At 41.8% G+C, this 23,597-nt stretch overlaps 1 protein-coding gene across 1 annotated transcript in view; it reads right to left on the bottom strand.

Moving 5' to 3' along the window:
- The window catches only part of PITPNM3 (PITPNM family member 3), a 498,866-nt gene extending 475,591 nt beyond the window's left edge, over positions 1–23,275 (bottom strand). The window contains exons 1-2 of the mRNA XM_066599616.1: positions 23,239–23,275; positions 21,125–21,170 (exon numbers count right to left, since the gene is read on the bottom strand). Coding sequence (XP_066455713.1) covers positions 21,125–21,170; positions 23,239–23,241 — 49 coding nt within the window. The 5' untranslated portion in view covers positions 23,242–23,275. The remainder of the gene's footprint in view (positions 1–21,124; positions 21,171–23,238) is intronic.
- Positions 23,276–23,597: the final 322 nt, after the last annotated feature.

Genomic DNA, 23,597 nt, shown 5'->3' with positions numbered 1-23,597 from the left:
TGGGGCCAAGAAGCTTTAAGTTATGCTTCTGGTTCTTAGACAGTGTTATACACAAGTAAAAATTAATTTGGACCAAACCAAATTTTTGCAAAAGTTTGGTGAACCGGACAAACTGAACTTTCAAAAGTAATTATGACCAGTAGAGTAACGTGGCATGTCTCTTCATCAGATATCTACTGCTGGGAGTATTTTATTGATATGGTTTGCTTCAGAATTATCTCTCTTGACACATTTTAATGCAAAGTATAATGCTGAATAGATAATTAAAGCCTAATTCTACTCAAAATCGAATATTTTGGTTCCTTTTTTTTCACATGTCATACAAGGGTCACAGAAGCTGAGATGTAAGGAATTGCTTGGTGGGAATTTTTAGCTGCTGCAGATGTCTCTGTGCCTGACTACTGTATGATGAGCAAATAACACTGTAGTTTTTCTTTGTCAAACAATTAACAACTCTACAGAGTCAAGGAATAAAGATTTGTATTGACTTTGAAAATCCACTATTTCCTTCTTTATGAAAAGAAAATTACCAGTGTTTACTTCCTGATACAAAGACGTAAAGGACTGCTGAATCAGTGAGAATTCCACCAAAGACTTCCTCTTATATCTCATCTTTTTGTACCTCTGTTAGGGTATATTCACATTTTACATATTCACTTTGGCTTTTGCCAAATGAAAAAATTAAATCTAATACTATATATACAAAAACAGCCAAAGTCCACCAAAACGGGAGCTGATTTTACAGAATGGTTTTCCATTTATGAGGGGGGGGGGGGGTATTCCGATCAGTTGATCCCCTCTATGATGTTCATATGAAGAGGTGATTTCCAAAGTGACGCTTCCAATCTCCACAGAAATTGAGCCAAGAGTGATTATGTACTTTCCATGATGTCTACTGTATCATTTGCACAATCTTAAAGCCGAAAATTACTCAAATACCTAAAAAACATTCACTACAAAGATCATGTTTTATTTCAAAATTTCCACAGTCACAACATAGAAAATCCTGTTAAGTGGAAAATAGCATTTGTTGGATTTTAGTCACTTTGGAAATCATCTTTTCATATGTCCTAATAGAACATCCCTCCTTAAGACAAATAATGCACTGAGGTTTGGAAGGAAACCGTATTTTACTGAAATAACTAGCCATTAGCTTCCAGATACTTCTATTATCCAAAGTATGGATCATTCAAAAGAATAATGAAAATGGTGCCACATAGGGTGAGTACATATGTCCCAAATCCGGAAAAAGTGTTTGAGTCTTAAATTCTCACCTAATAGTCATAACATTGTAGATGCCATGAAATAAACCCTTAGGAACCATTGCTCAGGTGTATAATCTCCTTGGGTTGGTTGCCAGCCTCCTCCTACATGGGTCAAATAGTACTGGAATTCTTTCAATCACCCACAAAACTCAGGATCCGATAGGGTTGATACACGATTTATTGAAACATCAAATAAAGCAACGCATTTCGAGAACAGAAGTCCCATTTTAAAAGCATATAAAACATCTCATATATCAGAAAATTGTAGAATTGGAAGGGACACCCATGGTCATCGGGTATAACTTCCTGCTCAATGCAGATGTCTGTCCAGCCTCTGAAGACTTTCAAATATGGTGCCTACAAATACATGCCCCCTTCAGTTATAGAACATTATATTTGGTTGTATTTTAGTATAGTGACACATTCAGTATTCAGGTATCTTTATTCATTATAATATACGAAACCTTTCACTATGTTATAATACAACCCTGTATAATATTCTATACCTGATGACATAACATCATGACATGACATAAGAAATATGACAGTTTTGATATTGAAGGATGGTTTCAAGTCACAAAACCACAGAAGAATTTGGGAATATAAATTGACAACCTTTGACACACTGAATACTGGGTTAAATTATTCCCCAAGATTTATGCGTGAATGGGAGGTGTGAGACATTTATTGCACAGATAAGACCCCCATCAACTGTAATTCAGGGACCATAAGCTTTCATTCCCTTATCAGTGTTTAGCTAAAAACGTCTGCGTACCTCTTGTAGCATTTCTAGCCTGCCGACCTCCCCCCCCTTCCCTAACAGTAATTTAGGGACCATAAAACTTTCACTCCGCTATCAGTGCCTAGACAAAAAAAGTTTGTTTGCTGTTGCAGAATTCCTTTTAAGTGCGAACCAATCACAACCATATCTGTGCCTTGTCATAAGTATGTATGTTATAAGTGTGTATAAATATGCATGCCTCTTCAGATCCAATCCATAAGCCTGAAGAAGAACCCTGTGTTGGTTTGGAAGCTCGCTATTATTACATCATGTATTTTTGTTAGCCATTAAAAGGTATCATATCTACAAGATTATGTGGTTTCTCTTGCTGGGAACAATCACATACCTGATGAGGGCATGCATTTGGATATGTTGGCACCATATTTGAAATATATATGAGTTCTTTAACATTAGGTTTTATATGCTTGAGAAAGTGGATTTCTGTTCCCGAAATGCGTTGCTTTGTTTGATGTTTCAATAAATTCACTATTCCGGTATATTTATGGATTATAATATACTGAATCCATCACTACATTGAAATACATACCCTGTGTCATGTTCTATACCTGAAAGGGGTGTGTATTCAGATATTAATGATATATAAGAGAAGTGTTATATTATGTTTTATATGCATGAGAAGGAGGACTTCTGTTCCGGAAATGTGTTGCTTCATTTGATGTCTCAATAAATTGTGTATCAGCTCTATCGGCTCTTGTGCTTTGTGGGTGATTCAAACAATTCCAGATACTAGTATTATTGCAAATTACAATGTAAAATTTAGGGATTCTGTTTCTATTTTACCTGTATGTCACACTATATCTTGTACAATTTGGCAATAACGCAGATGATGGTAAACGTGTTTATTTATAAATATATGGGCCAAAACTCCGATACCCGAGTATGTTTGAATTTGTAATAATCAAAGAACAGGTTAAGTTCTTAATGTCGGGAAGGCTACGCAGGCACAAACCTTAGGCCACATCTCCAAGGTTTACCTCTAAAGAGAGATAAAGAAGGTTCTTTGATCATAGGAACAGTATAACACTGTGTTCTCTTCAATACACTTCTACTTATTTCTTTGATCCAATCTGTTCTGCAACTGTGTTGTAGATCCGACAGAAGTCAGACACCCTGCCAGCAGCTTGTTGCTCTAATGAGGCTTCACAGAAGAAATATATGGAACCATTTATTCTATAGTAGAAGAAAAAAAGATATTGATATTGGCACCTCACATACGAATAGCCAGATAACAGGTGATATTTTAAGAAGCCTATGTCATATCAAGTTCATTCAAAAAGACTGAAGGTTTTTCTCTTCTAATTTAGGATTATTTACAAGATGATAAGATCACTGGCCTGTATGTAATAGCTTAAAGGGCTTGTTCTACTTCTAAGACAGATGACATATCCTCAAGATAGGTCGTCAATAGCTGATCGCCTTAGATCCACCATCCAAAGATCAGCTGATCACTGAGGCATAATGCATGGAGGTGTTTTATGGCTGGAAACAGGAAGCTCCATGTATTGTGCAATGGCCCGAAGCAATGCTACTGGCTGTGTCCCACTGAAGTCTCTGATCTCCGCCGATGAGGTTTCTTGGTGACAGCCCCTTTAAAATATCTGATGTGGGACTTTTTTTTGAGTGCTAGAATTTTTTCCTGTTGGAAGATTGATCTGCCCATGGCTGTAGTTGTTCTGGCTGCCATGCACAGAATCTCCTGACGATACTTGTGATTGTGTCTGGTGCGGCTGAGCCGGTTTTATTTTTGTTTTTTGTGAAAGTTTTAGGGTACAGAAGTTCTATTGTATATTCACAGGTAGCAGTGCAGGAGGGGTACTACAAAATCATGAAACTGTAACCATTGCTTTTTCCTAAAGAAGCAACAGTTTTTAAATCCAGGTTGCGGAAAAGAAGAATTGGCTTGTCAAATTTTGATGTGGTCTCCATGTGGAAATCACACTGGCAGGCACATGTGGATTTGCCCCTCTGATTGTGACTAAATTCATGTGGGAATCTGCATAAAAAAAACTTGAAGACTCACCCTCGGATTTTTGCTTCAGATTAAAGTGTCAGATCCACATCTGAAATATCTGACACTTACAATACTGTGTGAACGAGGCCTTACTGTATCTTTGTATTTCTCCAATATCATAAGGTAACGACCTGGTGCAAGCACCGAGTCGTGACCGACTCTTAGGGTGAGTTTTCTTGGCAGACTGTTTTTGCGGGGTGGTTTTTTAAATCATTTTTTGAAAATAAATTATGGCCCATTACCTCCTAGTGATAAAAAAAAAATAAAGTAATAAACATGAACTTTCTGATAACAGACTGTCACAGAAGGAGGGCTAGTTCTGCCCATGAAAGCTTACAGTCTACCAGGAAAAAAGACAGTAGGTGAGGATAGATGATGCTTTTGCACATGTTTAATGGAGACTAGGTTGTAAACTGTTCTGAAGAGGGAAGAAGAAAGTTTGATCTGTTGGAGAAATTACTTCCAAAGTATGGGGGATGAACAGGATAAATCATGAAGACACTGATGGGAGGAGCATACAAAAGGAAAGTAGAGTAGAAAGTCTTATGGCAGTGGGACGGCAGAGATGTATTGGGAGGACAGGTTGTGGACCAATTTACTTTATGTCATGGTCATAGCAAACAAATAGCATTCAGCCTTCTATTTCTAATCTCAATTGGAAAAATTAAGGTGGAATCTGATTGGTTGTTATACCCAGGACAGACACTTTTTCTTCAAAATTTTTTTGAGAAATGAGCCCTAACATCCCATTGACAAAAGCCTCCCTAGCTGATTGTTTTCTGGGCAGATCTACTGCTAGTCATATAATGTTACAGGAGCAAATTTGCATTTATCATTCAAGTGTAATTAGCAAAGCTTAAGAATCTCAAGGAAAGAGCCATGTATTTAGGAGCACAGATTCTAGATTCCATGTTCGTGCGAAGCTTTGTCTTCAGTGAAAATAATTAGGTGCCTCTGCTCTGAGTAAATACTGCACAACTAAATTACATTTTCATTACCCGGCCACTGTAGTCTCCTTAAGTATTTTTTTCCTATGTAATTCACTTTGGGTTTTCGTAAATGCATATTTTTTTACTAGTTTTCCATTCCAATTTTGCATTCAGATTTTATTTAATTCAACATTCAGTCTTTTCTGCTCTGATTGTGAACTCCCAGCTGTACAGCCAGCCCAGCGAAGCACATTTCTGAAGGAGAATATTAATGTGGCTTGCAATCAAAGTGTGACTGTGATTTTAGAACGGATAGTGGCAAACATCAGCCAATATCTTCAAAGGCATTACCTTATAATCCCCGCCTTGAAATCCCCGCCTCCAGAAACACAGCCAATCACAGCCATTCAATGACATCATTGTCATTGGCTGTGATTGGCTGAAGGCACGTGTCTTTCTGGAGGCAGGGATTTAAAGCCTTTCATAGAGAAAGCAATACTCTGCCGTGGACCAGGAGGGAGTGACAGCCTGCAGGAGCGCCGCAGATCATCTAAAAACGTAAGTAATGCTTTTTATTCTTTGCTCCACTGTATTGCCGGCGTATAAGGTGACAGTTGGGGGGTCGTCTTATACACCCGGTCGCCTTATACGCCGGTATATATTTTTAGTGTAACACATTTCTGGATGAATTGCAGGAAAGGGGTTATATATTTAACCCCTTTCCGACCATTCATCCTGCGATCGCGGGCAGCCCATTGCATTCAGTGGAACATGCTGTATTGCCGCTCCATTGAATTCAATGGGCAAACATCGTTCTTCTCTGCTACAGCTGTTACAGCTGTGCCAGAGGAGGACGATCTTTATGCTGACAGTGGGGGGGGGGGGCACTCTTGCCGCTATTGTGGCTTAATAGTGGGACCTGTGAACTTGAGATGCAGCCCACCATGTAGCCCCTCGCCTGCCCTATCCGTCACTGTGTCATTCCCATCACTTTCTTGAATTGCCCAGATTTTCACACATGAAAACCTTAGCGAGCATCGGCGAAATACAAAAATGCTCTGGTCGCCCATTGACTTCAATGGGGTTCGTTGTTCGAAACGAACCCTCGAGCATCGCGGGAAGTTCGTTCCGAATAACGAACACCCGAACATTTTGGTGTTCGCTCATCTCTATTCTTGACTTGTCAGCACTGCAGTTACACAACTTAAATTATGGTTACTTAAAGTAGATTAAGTTAACTTGACAGCAGCAAAACACTTTGATTAGACTTGGGAGGTGAGGGTTAACGTTCTACTTTCTTGACCTCCTGGCTTGACACTTCAGCTTTACTTCTCCGGTTGTGATTACACAAAAGCTGACTGCCTCTGACTTGCTTGTCTGTCTTGGCTTCTGACTGTAGTTTTCTCCTAAACAAACTTGTTTCCTTTTTTCTCTCTATCTCTCTTCCCTGCTAGCTCTTTAGGATAACTTGTCCTTGGTTACTCACACTTTAGTTGTTTTCCTTCTCACAATACTGGCTTACTTCTTGTTCCTCCCCAGCCTCTCTCAAGCCTAAGCTTAGCTCTGTACTTGGAAGACTGACTCAACTCCACCCCCTCTACCTTACATATTTCCTTCCTCTCACCCAACCAGTGTGAAGTGCTTATTCTCCAATCACAGGGCCCCTAGCTACCAGTTAGTTAACTAGTCAATCTTGGAGCTCGCTAGGGTTGACTGACAGGCAAGGTATGAGGTTAGGTTGGATTCTGCAAATTCATGCAGGGTTAGGTTGCGTGAACACAGCAATTCAGTGCTTAACAGTACATTTATCATACATAACAATAAACATGGTTTAATGCTGACATCACCACAGAAGTGCTGAAGTATCCAACTCTGGGGTACTTAGTTGTTTAAAAATTTTAGAAACTCCCCTAGATGCTAAGTGTCTGGGTATCCTGTAGGCTAATAAAATTCAGTATGGATTGTTATGGGAATAAATATCATATTCCATGTACTTCACTGTCTGCTCCAAATTGGTTATAATGAGAAGTTGCATCCATGCAAATGTATCTGAGTCTGACTCCGTGTTGGTCATTCTCTAGTACAGTTCTAGTTTATTCCCATCATAACGGTACAGATATAGTTGGACATGACGCATCAATATACATGTACGCCCCCAACATCATAACAACTCATGATTGGCTTAGTATGTAAGGACTCTAATCATTAACATATATTAACGCCCCTGGTGTATGCCGCTACCAAACACGTAATTCCTAAAACTCAAGTAGCATAGACTTTAATAGCATCCCTAGCTGGACCAAAGGAATGCAAGAGAGGAGATAAGAAACAGCTCCCCCTATGGAAATGAGCATCCCAGAGCTTTCTCATGAGAAAGCTGCGTAGGGATGTATTGGAGATACAGCACAAGAATCTAACACACATATCAGTATACAATATTGAACCAGTTAACCATTTAACTGCTAGCTACTTTCTATGAAGATATATATATATATATATATATATATATATATATATATATATATATATATATATATATATATATATATATATATATACACACACACACACACACACACACACGTTTGCCTAGGCTGATGTAAGAAGCATACATATTACTATACCAGGATAAATACATAAATAGGCCTCTGCAGTCTACTAATCTGCGTGTGCCATACATCCTAGGTAATCAATGTTGAAGAAGGATCTGAATAGTGATAAGTAAACTTTTTGAAAAGTTTGGTTCAGCTGTTTCGCTGAGCTTTTCAAAAAGTTCAGTTTGGTTTGGTTTGAACCGCACTAGAAGGTCGCCAAAACCTCTAAAACTGGTGTATAACACTGTCTTAGAGACTAAAAAGTGCTATATAACACTCTGAAAGTGTCTTGCAGGGCTTTTATGACTCTTAGACAGTGTTATACTCCAGTGCTTAGGACTAGTGTTAAGCAAACTGAACCAGTAGAACCCTGTTTCGGGTAAAACTTTGCTAAACGCTCAGTTCTAGTTCGCGCCGAACTAAACTTTTACCAAAGTTTGACCTGAAACAGGGTTCTACTGGTTTAGATCTTTCAACACTAGATCTCAGTGTACATTAATTGTAGATCTTAGACTTACTAACAGCATGCAATACCAATCTGCTGCTTCTAAAGCCAGTATTATATATTGGTATGCTTAAACAATTATAGACTTTGAGGACAAGGTCATTATTTTGCCTTTGTCCAAACCATTAGTAGAGTCTCAACTTGAATTTGCAATTTAGTTTTGGGTGTTTGATGACAAATAGAATGCCCTGGGATAAGATGTGTATAGAAGGGCAACACAATTGATAAGGGGCATGGAGGCCAAGATCAATTTATTTAGTCTTGACAAGTGGATATGTTTTTACAATATATAATTAAGCATAGATAAAAAATACTGTGCACAGCTGTGCTTCCTGAAAGACACGAGGAGACACTGTTTGAATAGAACAAGAGAGCTTCAACCTCCAGAGTCTTTACTGTAAGAACTATAAAGCTATAAATTAGTGTTCCTCAGGAAATAGTCTTAGTAGAAATAGCAGATCACTTCAAGAAAGATTTGGACACGTTCTTGAAATAAGTTATACTATAAGGTTATAGAACTATATAAAATTCGTCTTTGAATGTTGATCCAGCCCCATTGCCGATAGGGATCAGAAAGGAATTTTGCACTTTTTAATGCAAATTGGACAAAATGAAATTTCTATAAAGCTTGTCGGAAAGAACATTTTATCTCCCAAGCAGACAGTTAGTGATTGCCACAGCTACTATAGAGGGTAACAGCAACATATGCTCTGCCCAACATACTGTCTATGGCAACTGCCTCTCTTTAATAGGCTACACTTATGCTAGAAGTGAACATAGGTAGGAGTCTAGTGTCCACATCCATCATTTCATTAGTAGTCAATTTCATGTAGGAGAGTCCTTTGAAAAGGTCTTCTTGTTTTTTAGCAACTTCTGCCCTATGGTGATCCAAGTTTAGTTTAGTACAACTATGCAGTGGTCTGGGTGTTAAGGTCATAACATGAGTGTGAAAAATGGCTGTATTAAAGCCCAGTGAAATTCGCCTAATGCTGTATTCATATATGAATAGTTATTGTATCCAGTAATTGAATCCATTAAAGGGGTTGTGTCAAGATAAAGTTATCCCCTATCCACAGGATAGGAGATAAAGTTACGAACGTAAGGGTCTGAATTCTAGGGTTCCTGCTAATCAGAAGAGTAAGGGTCTCAAATGTCCTTGGGTGAATGGAGTGGGGGCTGCACATTTCAATGCGAATGCCAGAAATTGGTGAGTACAGTAACCCCATTCTCAGGATCAGTGGGAGTCTCAGCAGTCAGACCCATCTAATAATAAAGTTATCGCTTATCCTTTAGATAGGGTATAACTTTGAATTTTGGCACAACTCCTTTAAGGTTGAGTTTACATCTGTGCCCCAGAATCTGTAAGAAAAGGGAAGAAAAACATTTCAACAGGATAAAGCAGTGGCGTAACTATAGAAGATGCAGGGGATGCGGTTGCACCCGGGCCCAGGAGCCTCAGGGGGCCCGTAAGGCCTCTCCTCTCCATATACGGAGCCCAGTACTATGAATAAAGCATTACAGTTGGGGGCCCTGTTACTGGTTTTGCATTGGGGCCCAGAAGATTCAGGTTATGCCTCTGAGATAAAGCAATGTTTTTCTGTAAAACAACAAACTCCATGATGGAACTCTACTAACCCCATTATAAAGCGATTATAAGTGGAAGCCACAAGGTAGATGTGACAGAGCATTATGGCAGAATTACATTCTAGGGTTTGCATCTGTGCATTTTGAGAGTAGCAGTTATTTGCTGTCTAAAACATGGGTTGTGTATATGTCTGTGAACATATTGAAATTTGACTATTATTACAGTGATCCCTGAGCCATCTGAAATATTGTAATCTATGACATGCTGTGAGGGTGGTTTCACATCTGTTTTTAGAGAGCAGGAAAAGGGGAATCCCAATGGCCGAATGGCTTTGTCTCTGGACAAAACAAACAGCGCTGGATGGACTCCATTGGCTATAATGGGGTCCGTCTACTATCCAACCACCTTCCTGGCTTTTGGACAGAAGAAAAGGCACTGCATGCAGTATTTTGAGCCGGATCTACAATGGAAGCCCCAGCTGGAAATTCCAACTCAGACGTGAAACCGGCCTAACCCCTGCTAAAGTGTAGCATGTTGGCTCCAATGTTATAATAAAATACAGTAGAATTCAGCATGTAATACATGCACGTCGATTTGTTCTATTCCATCTTAGCACCTGGTCACAGCTTATATTTGAAGGTCTATTTATGCAGCAGAGATAAATATATTTAAACCAGGATATGTATTTAGCCTCCAATGATCCAGCTTATTAACTATAGAAGGAATTTGGGAGTCAAGGAAAATTGTTTGTTTTAAGCAAAAAAGTGATACAAATGAAACTTGAGCCAAAAATTCTGACGTTTCTGCTATTTTTGTCTTAGTAATTTTCCATTATCTATAATACAATTATAGTTATTGCAAAGTAACATGAAGTCAATGTCAGGAACCTTTTGTTCTGCTGAAATCTGCTCTATTTTCTGTACTGATCTGTTTCCAGACATACAGCATTAATCAAATGCAGACCATAGTCTATCACTACTGAACTATTCTAAAAAACACCACAAGCTATCATGAGGCATGTACAGTAGGCGTGTTCTAGAGAGCACATGTGTTCAATTACAATATGTATCTCCATGCCGTTTTCCCATTGGTCACTTTATTAAATTTTGTGGACTTGTGCTACAAACATCTCTCCAATGTGACCAATCTACTTTGGGGATGACCCCATTTTTTTACTTTCCATCTCAATATTCTGGAGTTTACAGCTTTTTTTTTGCATGGGACAAGTTGTAATTTCTACATACATACGAGTTCAGATTTCCAATAAAGAAGCATTTATTTTGTATTAGTTTGATTTTCTACCACTTGACAATAAATTGGTATTTTGGTCTTTTAACTTTCTTTTTTTTAGTAACAATGTACTGGCATATAGGACCAGCCTTTGGTGGGATGGTGCCCTGTGCAGTGCCATATGTTGATGTCCTCCCTTTACCATGTCGTGCATGAGCAATATAGTGATACAGTATACAAGTGACCATATACTAAAGTGTCCAAACATAACCCCTAGACAACTTAAATAACACTGCTTAATCTATAAACTGGGATACAAGGTTGCATTGTATGAAACTCCCCCTCCATAAGTTTAGACAATTTGGTATCAGAGATGCAAGTTCTGGATCTACATCTCAGTAATGACAGGTAAAGTACTCGGTGGGACCAGTGAGGTGTCATATTTTTTAAAGGGGCCTTCCAGAGACTTAATGCTTTTTCAAGTTTTCACCCAGCCACTGGTGGTAAGCTGCTCCCTTTCTTAAGTGTGGATATATTTTTGATTGTTGCTTTTAGGCTGATCGTGTTATATGCAGGGGCATACATAAAAACTCAGGGGCCAGGGTGCAAAAGTTCAGCCTGGAGACCCTAGGGAGGGGAGCCCTGAGCTGAACTTTTGCACCCGGGCCCCTGAGCCTTTAGGTACACCCCTGCATATAACAATTGGTGTGTCTTTGTTTGCCATGTGCAAATGAACGTGCCTTGTGGGCACAAAAAGCACAGTAATATATGCGAATAGATACAGACTCAAAAACACCTTGTTCATTCCGCAAAGACACTACACTCATGTGTGTGCAAACTTCGCATACACTCGTATGAAGGGAGCCTAAAGTTGTGATGCTATGTTGCTGCATTGTGTTGTATATGTGTGGAACCTATGGCCATATGACCATGTTGTACGATCCTCAAGTCAGTGATACATATTCCGTGCTAATGCTATGTGGTGATGACTCTCCTTAGAAGCCTTCAGCAGGAATGGGGAATTTCGGCCCCAGGCACCACTGCTAGAAAGTTAACACTGCATTTAGAACTTTGTCTAAGGAGCCAAATACCACCAGTAGAACATTGGGACGTTACACATGAGGATTATGTGAATAGTGATCCTGATGCAATAGAAGCAAGTATCCTTGGCACCAAGTGCCGTTGGGGGTGTGCCTATGGTTGTGAAAGGTACCTTCAATAACTATGTCTAAAGAGTTGGCTGACAGAAGATGATGTTCTGCTACCAGGCTTGTGATTGTATAAGGGGTGATGTATGCTCTACTACAGAAGACAGTGGCTGACTACATGAAAAATTCCATAGCTGTGACTAGTGCCATGGGAAGTAACTAAAGACAGTTTTCAAGTAACCAATTGTGGCGCAGTAGAGTAGGCCAAGTGTAGTCTATAGCTTAGGGCAGCATGTGGAAATGGGAGTCTTGTCACGATGGAAACTGTCATAGACCTGAGGAAGTGCTGTACCCTACAGATAGAAAGTATCCAACTCCTTCAAAGGCCATTTCTCAGTGGCAAGATATAGCCAAAAACTGTGAGTAAGACATTTAAACCACTGCCAAACACTGCAAATAGTGGTTTACAAGTGACTGTAACAAAGTATGTGCATACTGTGTAACCAGGAAGCATACGGTGCCTTTGTGAGAGGCCATCACACCTAAAGAGTAAAAGTGAGTTAAGGTTCAAGAACTGTGTTGTACATGTGTCTTATTTCCTTCGCCATCCCTCCTGCGGGTCCAGTCATGTTACATTGTGTTGGTTATTATAAATCCATTGTGGTTTGTATATTCTACAGCGCTGTCAAACACAAAAATCAGGTCCTCAGAATGGGAGGCAATCAGTCAAAGTAACTGCTGTGCAGTATGTTAAATCCAGTCTGAGCAGATGTGACATGTTAAAGCCTAGAAAAGCCCAAAGGACAAAATGCATCTGTCACTGGAAGTGGTTTGGGATGAAATACCAAGAGATGAATAATACTCTAAGATCAACAAATAAACAAGCGGGCTCATTCCGAAATCACAGGTCCCTTTGGAACTGCTGAGGCTAAAGGATAGAATTGTGTACCGAGTGTTTTTAAGTGCACTTGTTAGACGAGACAAAATGGAGCCATTTTCATGGCTAAATCAATAATAAAGAAAAATGTTTTTAGCTAAACTACATAGACAAAAAAGTTAGAACTTGATATTCATAAATTATATACTTTGCTCCACAATTTACACCCATAGGGTGGTTTCATTTTTTTTAAAGCTGCCATTTTGGGTCAGCTTTAATGCAGTTTTTGGGGCCAAAGCCAGAAAAGGATCCAGCAGGAAGGAAAAGCATAAGTCTTTTTTTTATATTTCACATATCTTTTGAAACCACTTCTGGCTTTGGCTGAAAAACTGCCACAAAACCTGTGTGTAAACCTTCTCTAAACCAGATAAGTCTTCACAGAAACAGGTGACACCGCAGAAAGAGTATGGAGGTCTCTGGTTTGAGCAATGGCATACATAGAAGAGAGGGTCTCCATAGCAAAAACTTTAATGGGCCCCCATTATGGTGCCTAATTTTGCCACCTAGAACAGGAGGGCCTGAGGTTTTTTTTATTCTATGCCCTTTATAATGACCCTAAGGCCAGCTCTCCACCTCTTTGGAGGTTGGTCTTGCCTAAATAGTACAAAGAATGATGCATTCAGAGCTGGGGTGGCCTCTCTTCAAGCAGATGCATGGTCTGCTGTTATAGTTGCATGCCTTTGGGTTTCGGATTGCACCATGAAGGCAGCCCGTGTGCTTTACTTGGGTCACTGGAGGGAGGGGGTTCATGTCATCCTTTATTTCAATCTGCAGTAAAACCATGTGCACTCATTTCCTATCCACAGGTCAATAATGTTGGCAAACAAGGTTGCGGGTGATCAACCCAAGTATTATAAAAAGAAGATGAAGGGCAATCAGGCCCTCCTAACTAAGGGCTCAGTCACACGGGCGTTTATTGCTGCGATTTGCGCATGCGCATGCGTCCGGCGATTTTTTAAAACCATTGCTTTGCAATGGTATCGGACACATGAGCGCTTTTTATGCGCTCGTCCGATAAATTAGAGAACAGAAATCGCAGATCGCACCTATCTGCGATCTGCGGTTCCTGTTCTCTTCTCTATATGCGCTCAATGGGGCCGGCGGCAGCAGCGCCGACCCCAATGAGAACATATAGAAGACAAATCATTCTTCTCTGCCACAGCTGGAACAGCTGTGGCAGAGAAGAATGATGTTTGCCCATTGAATTCAATGGAGCGGCAATACAGCCGCTCCATTGAAAGCAATGGGCTGCCGGCGTGCGCGGGGTTAATTGTCGGGAAGGGGTTAAATATATAACCCCTTTCCTGCAATGCATCCTGAAAAGTGAAAAAATAAAAAAAAAGGATGTACTCACCTGCTCCCGGCAGCCTGAGATCCCCGCGGCCGTCCTGCAGTGGGTGTGAAGGGGGTGTGACTCAGGCTTGCCCCTGATTGGCTCAGCCTGAGCCAATCAGAGGCTGATCTCAGTCACACCCATTCATGAATTCATGAATGGGTGTGACTGAGACTTGCTTCTGATTGGCTCAGCGCTGAGCCAATCAGGGGCAAGCCTGAGTCACACCCCCTTCACACCCACTGCAGGCCGGCCGCCGGGATCTCCAGCTGCCGGGAGCAGGTAAGTACATACATTTTTTTTATTTTTTCACTTTTCAGGATGCATTGCAGGAAAGGGGTTATATATTTAACCCCTTCCCGACAATTCATCCCACACTCGCCCGCAGCGCTTGCATTCAATGGAGCCGCTGTATTGCCGTCTCCATTGAATGCAATGCGCTGGACAGCTCCGGTCCGTTTCTAATGAAACGCGGCTAGGAGCAGATTTTCGGGCGATTTTTGGGCCGATTTTTCGGCGCCGGTCACGCGATTTGCGCATGCGCATCCGTCATGCGATGCGCAAATCGCGTGAAAAAACGCTCGTGTGACTAAGGCCTAAGATGGTTAGGAGTGTGATGATGTCAATCGCAAAAGGCTCTATTTGGAGGTTTCTCAATGAGGCCCCTTTTCGATGTATGCCCTTGACTGATTCAATATAAACTACTTGGTAACTGCAACTTTCCAATGAGATTACACAACAAGATTTGCCAACATGTTGTTACAATGATGTTGTCAACCTTCCCGTTAAGAAAAATGAAGAACCGGACCCCACAGGTCCCCAAGCGCAGCTGGGTCTAAGAACCAGGCTGTGACCGGCTTCAGGTACATCTTTTCGGACCTTTACATGGATAGATAGAAGATGAACAATCTGCAAATGTAAGCCTGCATGTGTAGCTAGCTTGTAAATAAGACCTCACGTGTTATTGTATAAGAATTGTGTGGTCTTGATAATCCTTATTAGCTTGTTTTTATTTAGCTTCCCATGGCCGACAGGCTAAACAAATTGGGAGCTGCTTTTGAGCGATCTCCATGGCAACCATGATCCTTCTTATAGTTTCCTGAGCTGATGCGTTTTGGAAGACGGTTAATCTGTGGGAATGTCGATATTATTCTGCACTTCAATCAGGAATATGGACTAAGTTTATATCTCCCTGTTTCCACTGGATTCGTAAAAGATTGTTAAAGGCTTTTCTTGCAGGAAGCAATCTCCTAATTGGCCAAGCAATTGTTTTTCAATGAATATGAATGTTTATTTTCTACAAGGGGAAAACACTGTTTCATTAGATAGAGCCTTGTTGTTTCTCGCTGTTTTACTCATTATTAGCTCGAAAGAAACATTAGCGCACATACTTTAGTAAGTGTTGCAAACATTAAAAGAACATAGACGAGATTTATAGTGAATATCCGCCATTGAATACCAGTTAGTGTTATTTTTTGAATCAATATTCTGTAGGATTAGAGTTCTGCGCTAATTAATTTTTAAAAATATATCTTTATATTGATTGTATCTTTTTTTTAACTGATGCAGAGAAATTGGTATACATTAAACTCAATTATAACCTAGTACTCAGTAAGCTCCTTGAGTAAGCTCCTTGAGTATTTGGCTAACAGCTCTCTCTCCTACCATCCCATATACATGTACTCTTAGCTCTACTGAGTATGAATATATTTTGTATATGGTGAAGGGAGAAAGTTGCCGCCGGAGACCTTTGGCAGCAGCTTATCTCTAGAGAAAAAAGGGATCAGGCAGTTGAAATCCAACAACCTGAACCTTATCTCCCCAACAACTGCTGTATTGTAAGAGTTGGGAGGCTGCCTATACATATCAGATGATTCGCCGGTCCCAACTGAAATTTATGGGTTCAGTCAATCTATGTCTAATGTGTTTGGCCATGCTAAGCTCCTTCTAGTTCTAGATACAAGTATGCTATCTTTTAACCCTGCATTTATGTAGGGGACATGAAGCTCTGTATCAGAAAGACTAATTTCTTAGTTGCTAGAGCTCAATCGGCACAGAATTAGACATTATCAAGTACACATCTAGCAAGGTTTAGCTTAACTGTGATAACTTGCTGCAACAAGTTATCTTAAAGGAGATGTCTCGAGGAAGCAGTTAATTTTTTTTTTTGCCCAGTCCCCCCCATTAAACATACATTACAAAGCCCCCCTGTAAATGACATTTCTAGCTGGTTCGTACTTACCGTTCCAGCGTTTCAGCAACTTATAAAAGTTTCCTCAAGATGGCCGCCGGCTCTTTCCCCGTCGCTCGCTGCAGCCCGACGTGCGCGCTCCCGAGACGCCGCCAGCTGTGTCTCCATGGCAACCGGACGCATCGCAGCCGCCGACCAGACGCCCCGCAGCCGCCGACCAGACAGCAGGTAACCGGCGCTAGCCCCCGGCTCCCCAGCGCTAGACCCTCAGCCCAGGTGAAGGCCCCGGAGCCCAGCGCTAGGTTCCGGAGCCCGGCGCTAGTTCCCCCGGCCTAGCGGCAGCCCCCCCCGGCCTAGCGACAGCCCCCCCGGCGCAGCGGCAAGCCCCCCCGGCGCAGCGGCAGCCCCCCCGGCCTAGCGACAGCCCCCCCGGCCTAGCGACAGCCCCCCCGGCCTAGCGACAGCCCCCCCGGCGCAGCGGCAGCCCCCCCCGGCCTAGCGGCAGCCCCCCCGGCCTAGCGGCAGCCCCCCCCGGCCTAGCGACAGCCCCCCCGGCCTAGCGACAGCCCCCCCGGCGCAGCGACAGCCCCCCCCCGGCGCAGCGACAGCCCCCCCCCCGGCGCAGCGACAGCCCCCCCCCGGCGCAGCCCGGCGCAGCGGCAGCCCCCCCCCCCCCCCGACCCATCACTTACCTGGGAGGCTTCTCGGGGCTGCTGGGCTGGGCTGGGCTTCTCCGCTGGGCAGCTCCAGTTTCTGCACCTTCCTCTAACAGAGGATGGTGCAGAATGGCCGCTTCAGCGCGCTCCCGAGCAGTGACAGCTCGTCTGCGCATGCGCAGAAGAGCTGTAGCGGGGAGCACACTGAAGCGGCTCGTGCTGAATGGAGAAGACCGGACTGCGCAAGCGCGTCTAAAAAAGCAAGCTGCCAGCGAATTTAGACGGAACCATGGAGACGAGGACGCTAGCAACGGAGCAGGTAAGTGGAATAACTTCTGTATGGCTCATATTTAATGCACAATGTACATTACAAAGTGCATTAATATGGCCATACGGAAGTGTATAACCCCACTTGGTTTCGCGAGACCACCCCTTTAAGACAACAAAAGCCATTGAAAATGCAAATAAGCTGTGGCCCAGAATTTTTTCTTAACACACTGTCAAGTTAAACTTTGCTTCACCTGTAGTAGTGATGAGCGAACTTTTCAAAAGTTTGGTTCGTTTGTCAATTTTGTGTAAAAAGTTCAGTTTGGTCCAAATTAATTCGAACCAAACCGCAACTTCCCAATTAGCTCTAGAACTGCAGTATAAGGCCTTAGTCACACGGGGATTTTTTCCCGCAATTTGCGGATCGCATGACGGATGTGCATCCGCAAATCGCGTGACCGGGGCCGAAAAATCGCCCGAAAAAACTGCTCCTAGCCTTTCAATAGAAACAGGCGGAGCAATGCAGTGCTGTCCAGCGCATTAAATTCAATGGAGCCGGCAATACAGCCGGCTCCATTGAAAGCAATGCGCTGCGGGCGATCTCACGATGAATTTTCGGGAAGGGCTTAAATATATAAGCGCTTCCCTGCAATTCATCGAGAAATGTGTAAAAATAAAAAAAATATATATACTCACCTGGTCCCGGCAGACGGAGTTCAGCCGCGGCCGGCGGCAGTTCTCCTGAACTGCTCTGAGTAGTATTCAGCAGCTGGGGATTTAAAATCCCCGCCTGCTGAATGAGCTGCCTCTGATTGGTCACAGCCTCACCAATCAGAGGCAGCTCTCACTTAAGCCCTTCCCGAAAATTCATCCCGTGCTCGCCGGCAGCCCATTGCTTTCAATGGAGCCGGCTGTATTGCCTGCTCCATTGAATTCAATGGGCAAACATCATTCTTCTCTGCCACAGCTGTTACAGCTGTGGCAGAGGAGAATGATTTGTCTACTATGTGTTCTCAATGGGGTCGGCGCTGTTTTGGTTAACTTAACACTCATTCTAAACCTATATAATACAGTGAAAAATCATGACCATCTTATTATCAGAACATGATTTATCATAGGGCTCAGTCACACGGGCGCATCAGCACCCGTACACCGGCGCCGATGTGCAGTGTTACTGCAGCCAGCAGACGGCCGTACCTGAAGACGGCCGTCTCTCTCCAGCGCTGATCATAGAACACATGACCGGCAATGGAGTCGGTCACATGTTCTTCCTCCCAGCGCTGCAGAGAGACGTCCGTCTTCAGGTACGGCCGTCTGCTGGCTGCAGTAACACGGGCGCCGATGCGCCTGTGTGACTGAGCCCTTAATGTGTAAACTTATACTGTGCTGAATCTCAGGGCGAGTTATGTGGCAGAAACGTTAGAAGACATCTGAAGCATTAGGGGTCATGTGCATGCACGTAATTAATATTTCTATCACACAGACCCTGGAAGTGGTTCTTGCATAAATCTACGGGCCATATTATGCATTAGTGAGCCTTGGATTTTACATGGAATAACACAGAAGATTTTTCATGCCTGTATTATAGAGCCACACATGAAGTACTTACAGGTCCATAATACGGACCACACTGTGTGCCACCATACAGTCAGTGCGCATTTCTTTTTGATGTGCATTAGTCTTTACCCGAAGTTAAATCAGTCCACCAAATAATGATGTTATGATGGCGAATGCTGCTATCCTATAAATACTGATGAGCAAACTTTTCAAAAGTTCAGTTCATATGATTTGCTGAACTTTTAAAAAAGTTTAGTTCAAATGAATTTTACCAAAACTCCTAAAAGTGGTGTATAACACTATCTAAGAGCTTTTAGACAGTGTTATACAAAATTGTTCAGGACTAGTGTTGTCCAAACCAACCCGCAGAACCCGGTTTCTGGTTTGACTTTAATAAAAGCTCGGTTCTCGTTCACGTCAAATTTTTAGCAATGTTCTACTCAATACAGGATTTCTACTAGTTCAGTTCAGTTCAGTCAGTATGACCGACTCCTAGGGGGACATCACATTGTGATGTTTTCTTGGCAGAGTGCTTTTATGGGGTGCTTTGCCATTGCCTTCCCCAGCCATCTTTACCCCCCCTAGCAAGCTGGGTACTCATTTTACCTTCCTCGGAAGGATGGAAGGCTGAGTCAACCTTGAGCCAGCTACCTGAACCAATAAAGCAAACGTCAGGCAGCAGATTTCAGGTGCAAATAGTTTTATGCATCCATAGGAATGCCAGATGAATACCTCATCATCACAAAGAATAGCGACGTTTCGACCCTGTGTCCAGGTCTTTGTCATTAGCTTGACAAAGACCCGGACACACGGTCGAAACGTCGCTATTCTTTGTGATGATGAGGTATTCATCTGGCATTCCTATGTATGCATAAAACTATCTGCACCTGAAATCTGCTGCCTGACGTTTGCTTTATTGGATTGTACTTTTCTGGGATTTGGATCCAATCCTGGTCCGGGCATGCAGTATACTTTTACAAGAAGACCCCCCCCTCCCCCCCCCCAGATTGGTGGTGGTGAGTGCTGCTGGTTCTTTCTACAATTTTCAGCTACCTGAACCAAGCGGGGATTGAACCTGCAACCTTAAGGTCGTGAGCGAGAGCTTAGGACTGCATTCTGCTGCCCTAACACTCTGCTGTCCATACAAATTCATGTGGGAACATATCAAATATATCTTTAAAAGTAATCATTTCTGCTAGTTCTTCAAAATCATTGGACAACTTTTGATTCTCATGATAGTGTCATACTACCAACAATAGAGCTGTATATTGTTCATCTAAAAATAATGACTCCATAATAATCTTTATTTCCTAATTAAATGTTCAGTGTGATATGAAAAGCTACTTGGGTATACAGTAAACAGCATACCATGACAAGGATACACAGTTAATAATGATAAACTTACTTGTTTCTATTGAAATATGAGTGAAATGAATATTAATGGTCTCTATCAAAAGGCCATTAGCAGTTAAGAGCATTGGCACATTTTCATTTGTACAATTAATTAGGGAATTTGTTTCTGCCCACAAAAATGCAATTTCATTATTTTATGTTGGACCTGTTTGTTGGACATATGGCCGGCATGGGTGCAATGTAGAAACAACTTCTCGAAGAGGGAAAATAGAAGTAGTGCCAAAATAACAGTGCTGGCACTACAAACAGTGGACGTTAGTTCAGCCGGCATACGTATTCAAAATGGTTAAATATGATAATTATAAGTATATAATAACAATAATTCTATTATTATAACCTATACAATGCATTTATAAAATGTATTATTGAGCCCCAGAGATATAATATTAACATACACAAATGCCAAACTTTCCTAGAGATGGAATTGAAGTGAAGAATAACTAGGTGGATATGCCATTCGGGAATGTAATAAGGCTAGGTGACAACTGCTGTGAAAGTTGTGATGGCAGCCACCTTGACTTGACAGCTATAGAACTACTACAAAGCTAAATATAGCCACATTTTTTTGCATCTCTTCCCAATCATCTTAAAATATATCATTTATTAGGTTCTTCCATATGGTGACCTGATTTTCCACCCGATTTTCCTGTCATGCGAATCAGTGAATATTAATGATCAAAACCATCAGTCTACAAACTCACCCAAATAGACTTTGAGACAGAGACAGTACAACTCTATATTCTCCTCCTGTAAAATTAGATACAATATTGTTAACTTAAAAAGTCACACATCATTTGAGTACTCAAAAGAGACTATATTGTAAGTTAAAAGACTAATATTGAGATTTAGGTGCATGCATACACAGATCAGCTATAACATTGAAACCACTGATAGGGGAAGTGAATAAGATTGATTATCTTGCGACAATGGCGACTATCAAGTGGTAGGAAGCAGTGGTATAGCTATAGGGGTCGTAGGGTTATACTTGCGACTGGGCCTCTAAGCTAGGGGGGCCCAAAGGCCCCCCTTATTACTGTAGTGCAGGACTCAGCAGAAATCTTTCTCCTGGGCATGCCTCCTCCTCAACTCAAAACACTAACTGCACTCACATCATTGTATGTTCCCTGCCTCACCATCTCACGCACGCTACGAAGTGCCTGGCCCCTCACGTGGCTGCTTATATTCAGTATTTTGAGCTGGGGGAGCAGTTTGGCACTTAGTACAAGAGCAGCATGAAATAATGAGGCAGGAAAGATGTGATGACATGAGTGCAGACAATAACCAAGAGTTGTACGTGGGGACTTTACGCAATTACCACTATGGAGTGTGCACATATGTATAGAAGAGGCCATTTAAAATGAGTAAACATTGTAAAGATGAAGTGTTTCTAGAAGGTAAGAATGTGAAACATCTCAGCGGAAGTGCTTCTTTCTAAGGGCGCCTACCCACTGGCGTTTGTGATTTTCGTGCGTGAAAAACGCAGCGTTTTCCGCGCGTTTTTCGCGGCATTTTCGCGCCTTTTCCGTTAATTTCCATTGACATTCATGGGTGTATTAAGAGAAAAATAAGGACACATATGCAACTGACAGTTCCTATGTTAAAAATTGCAACGGACCGGAAAAAAAAACGCAAGTGGACAAGAACACATTCTATCCTAATTGCTCTTCAGAAAAAACACAAAGGAAAAAAGAATCGCAAGTGGGTAGGCGCCCTTAAGCTGCATTTTTGGGCTTTTTAAAAAATCAATATTAACCCTTTCCAATCCAATTTGAATCCTGGTTTTCCTAGGCGGCTTACTCTTTTTCTGCTGTTATACAACAGCGCTATCTGCTGGCTATAGCCAGTACTGCATGAGGTGACACGTTGGATAGGCTCCCACAGCAGAGAGGCTGGCAATATACAGTAAGAGAACCCCGACGGACGTCTTCCAACATCGGAGCTGTACAGCCTTAAATCATAATGCCTTCATAGGTCAGACGGTGGATTGAAAAGGGTTAACAAATGCATCAAAAAGGCATGCATTTTATAAAAACCCACATGTATTGTTAAAAATCCATGCTTTTTTTCATGTGTTCTTTAAATTGTGGTTCAAAGGAGGTTAGGACAGCTTTATACTTGATAACTATTGACCAAAAACAAAATAACCCAAATGATAGGTTTGATAGCTGGCTTAGGGTCAGGAGAGGTACACTTTCTCCTTCTGAAGAGCACTTAGCAGATGTGAGGAGGGTTATAAGGCCATTCTTGCTCCTCCTGAGAAATATAGTATGCAAATGACAGATGTTATAATGCTTCTGTAGTGCCAAAAATATTTGAAGACTCTGCTTTGGCTTCTATTCCCAGTCATGATAAAAGGCCTGTTAGAAGGTCAGACATAAACTTATAGGGAAGTTGCCTTCCAATAGGTGACACTGCAGAGGCAATGTACCATCTCCCATTTGCGTGCCATGTACATATCAACAGGATAAGAAAATGGGTCATAATCATGCAGACAGTGTTAGCTCGCAGTTATTCCATTACTCGGAAATGTAAATAAATTACATTCAGCAACTTCCAAACTGCTAATAAAGGCAAATTTCAGATCTAATTTTCTCTTTAGCTGGATGTGGTAATGTGCCAGCTAGAATTCAGCGGGGAAACAGCTTCTGCCAAGAGAAGAGAAGTGTTCACTTTGCTGGAGCTCGTCACATCCAAGTGCTGCCACTGAGGGGCTTATTCAGTAAGCTGCTTCTAATGGGCTTGTACAACTCAAGTTGCTGAATTATGTCGTCATATATAATGAGATGAAGCGCTTTGGTGCTCCACATATGCATACCATTAATCCTTCTGCGCAGTAAACCGAGGCAGAGATGCAAACATCACTCTCTATAATAAAAACTGTAAATGATCAGATTGATTGCTCTAAAACACTAAATCAGTGCATACGATTGTTCTAGTCATTGCACTTGTATTGTCAGTATAGGCAATTCTCATCTGACTACCAAGTATAGGATAACAACCACTCTCAATGAATGTTCGCTGTGTATAGGAATGTAGTAACTGATGGAATGAACACCCTATTGAAAGACAAGTTGGAAATGTATTATATTATGATCATTATTTCCTCGGTGCCTTTTGCGTCGTGCACCTTTGTTATTCTGTCTGATCTACTGCTTAATAATAAGTCCACATGGA

The sequence above is a fragment of the Eleutherodactylus coqui genome, chromosome 4 (assembly GCF_035609145.1).
Source record: "Eleutherodactylus coqui strain aEleCoq1 chromosome 4, aEleCoq1.hap1, whole genome shotgun sequence".
Lineage (NCBI taxonomy): Eukaryota > Metazoa > Chordata > Amphibia > Anura > Eleutherodactylidae > Eleutherodactylus > Eleutherodactylus coqui.
This window is presented reverse-complemented; position numbering and strand designations above follow the sequence as displayed.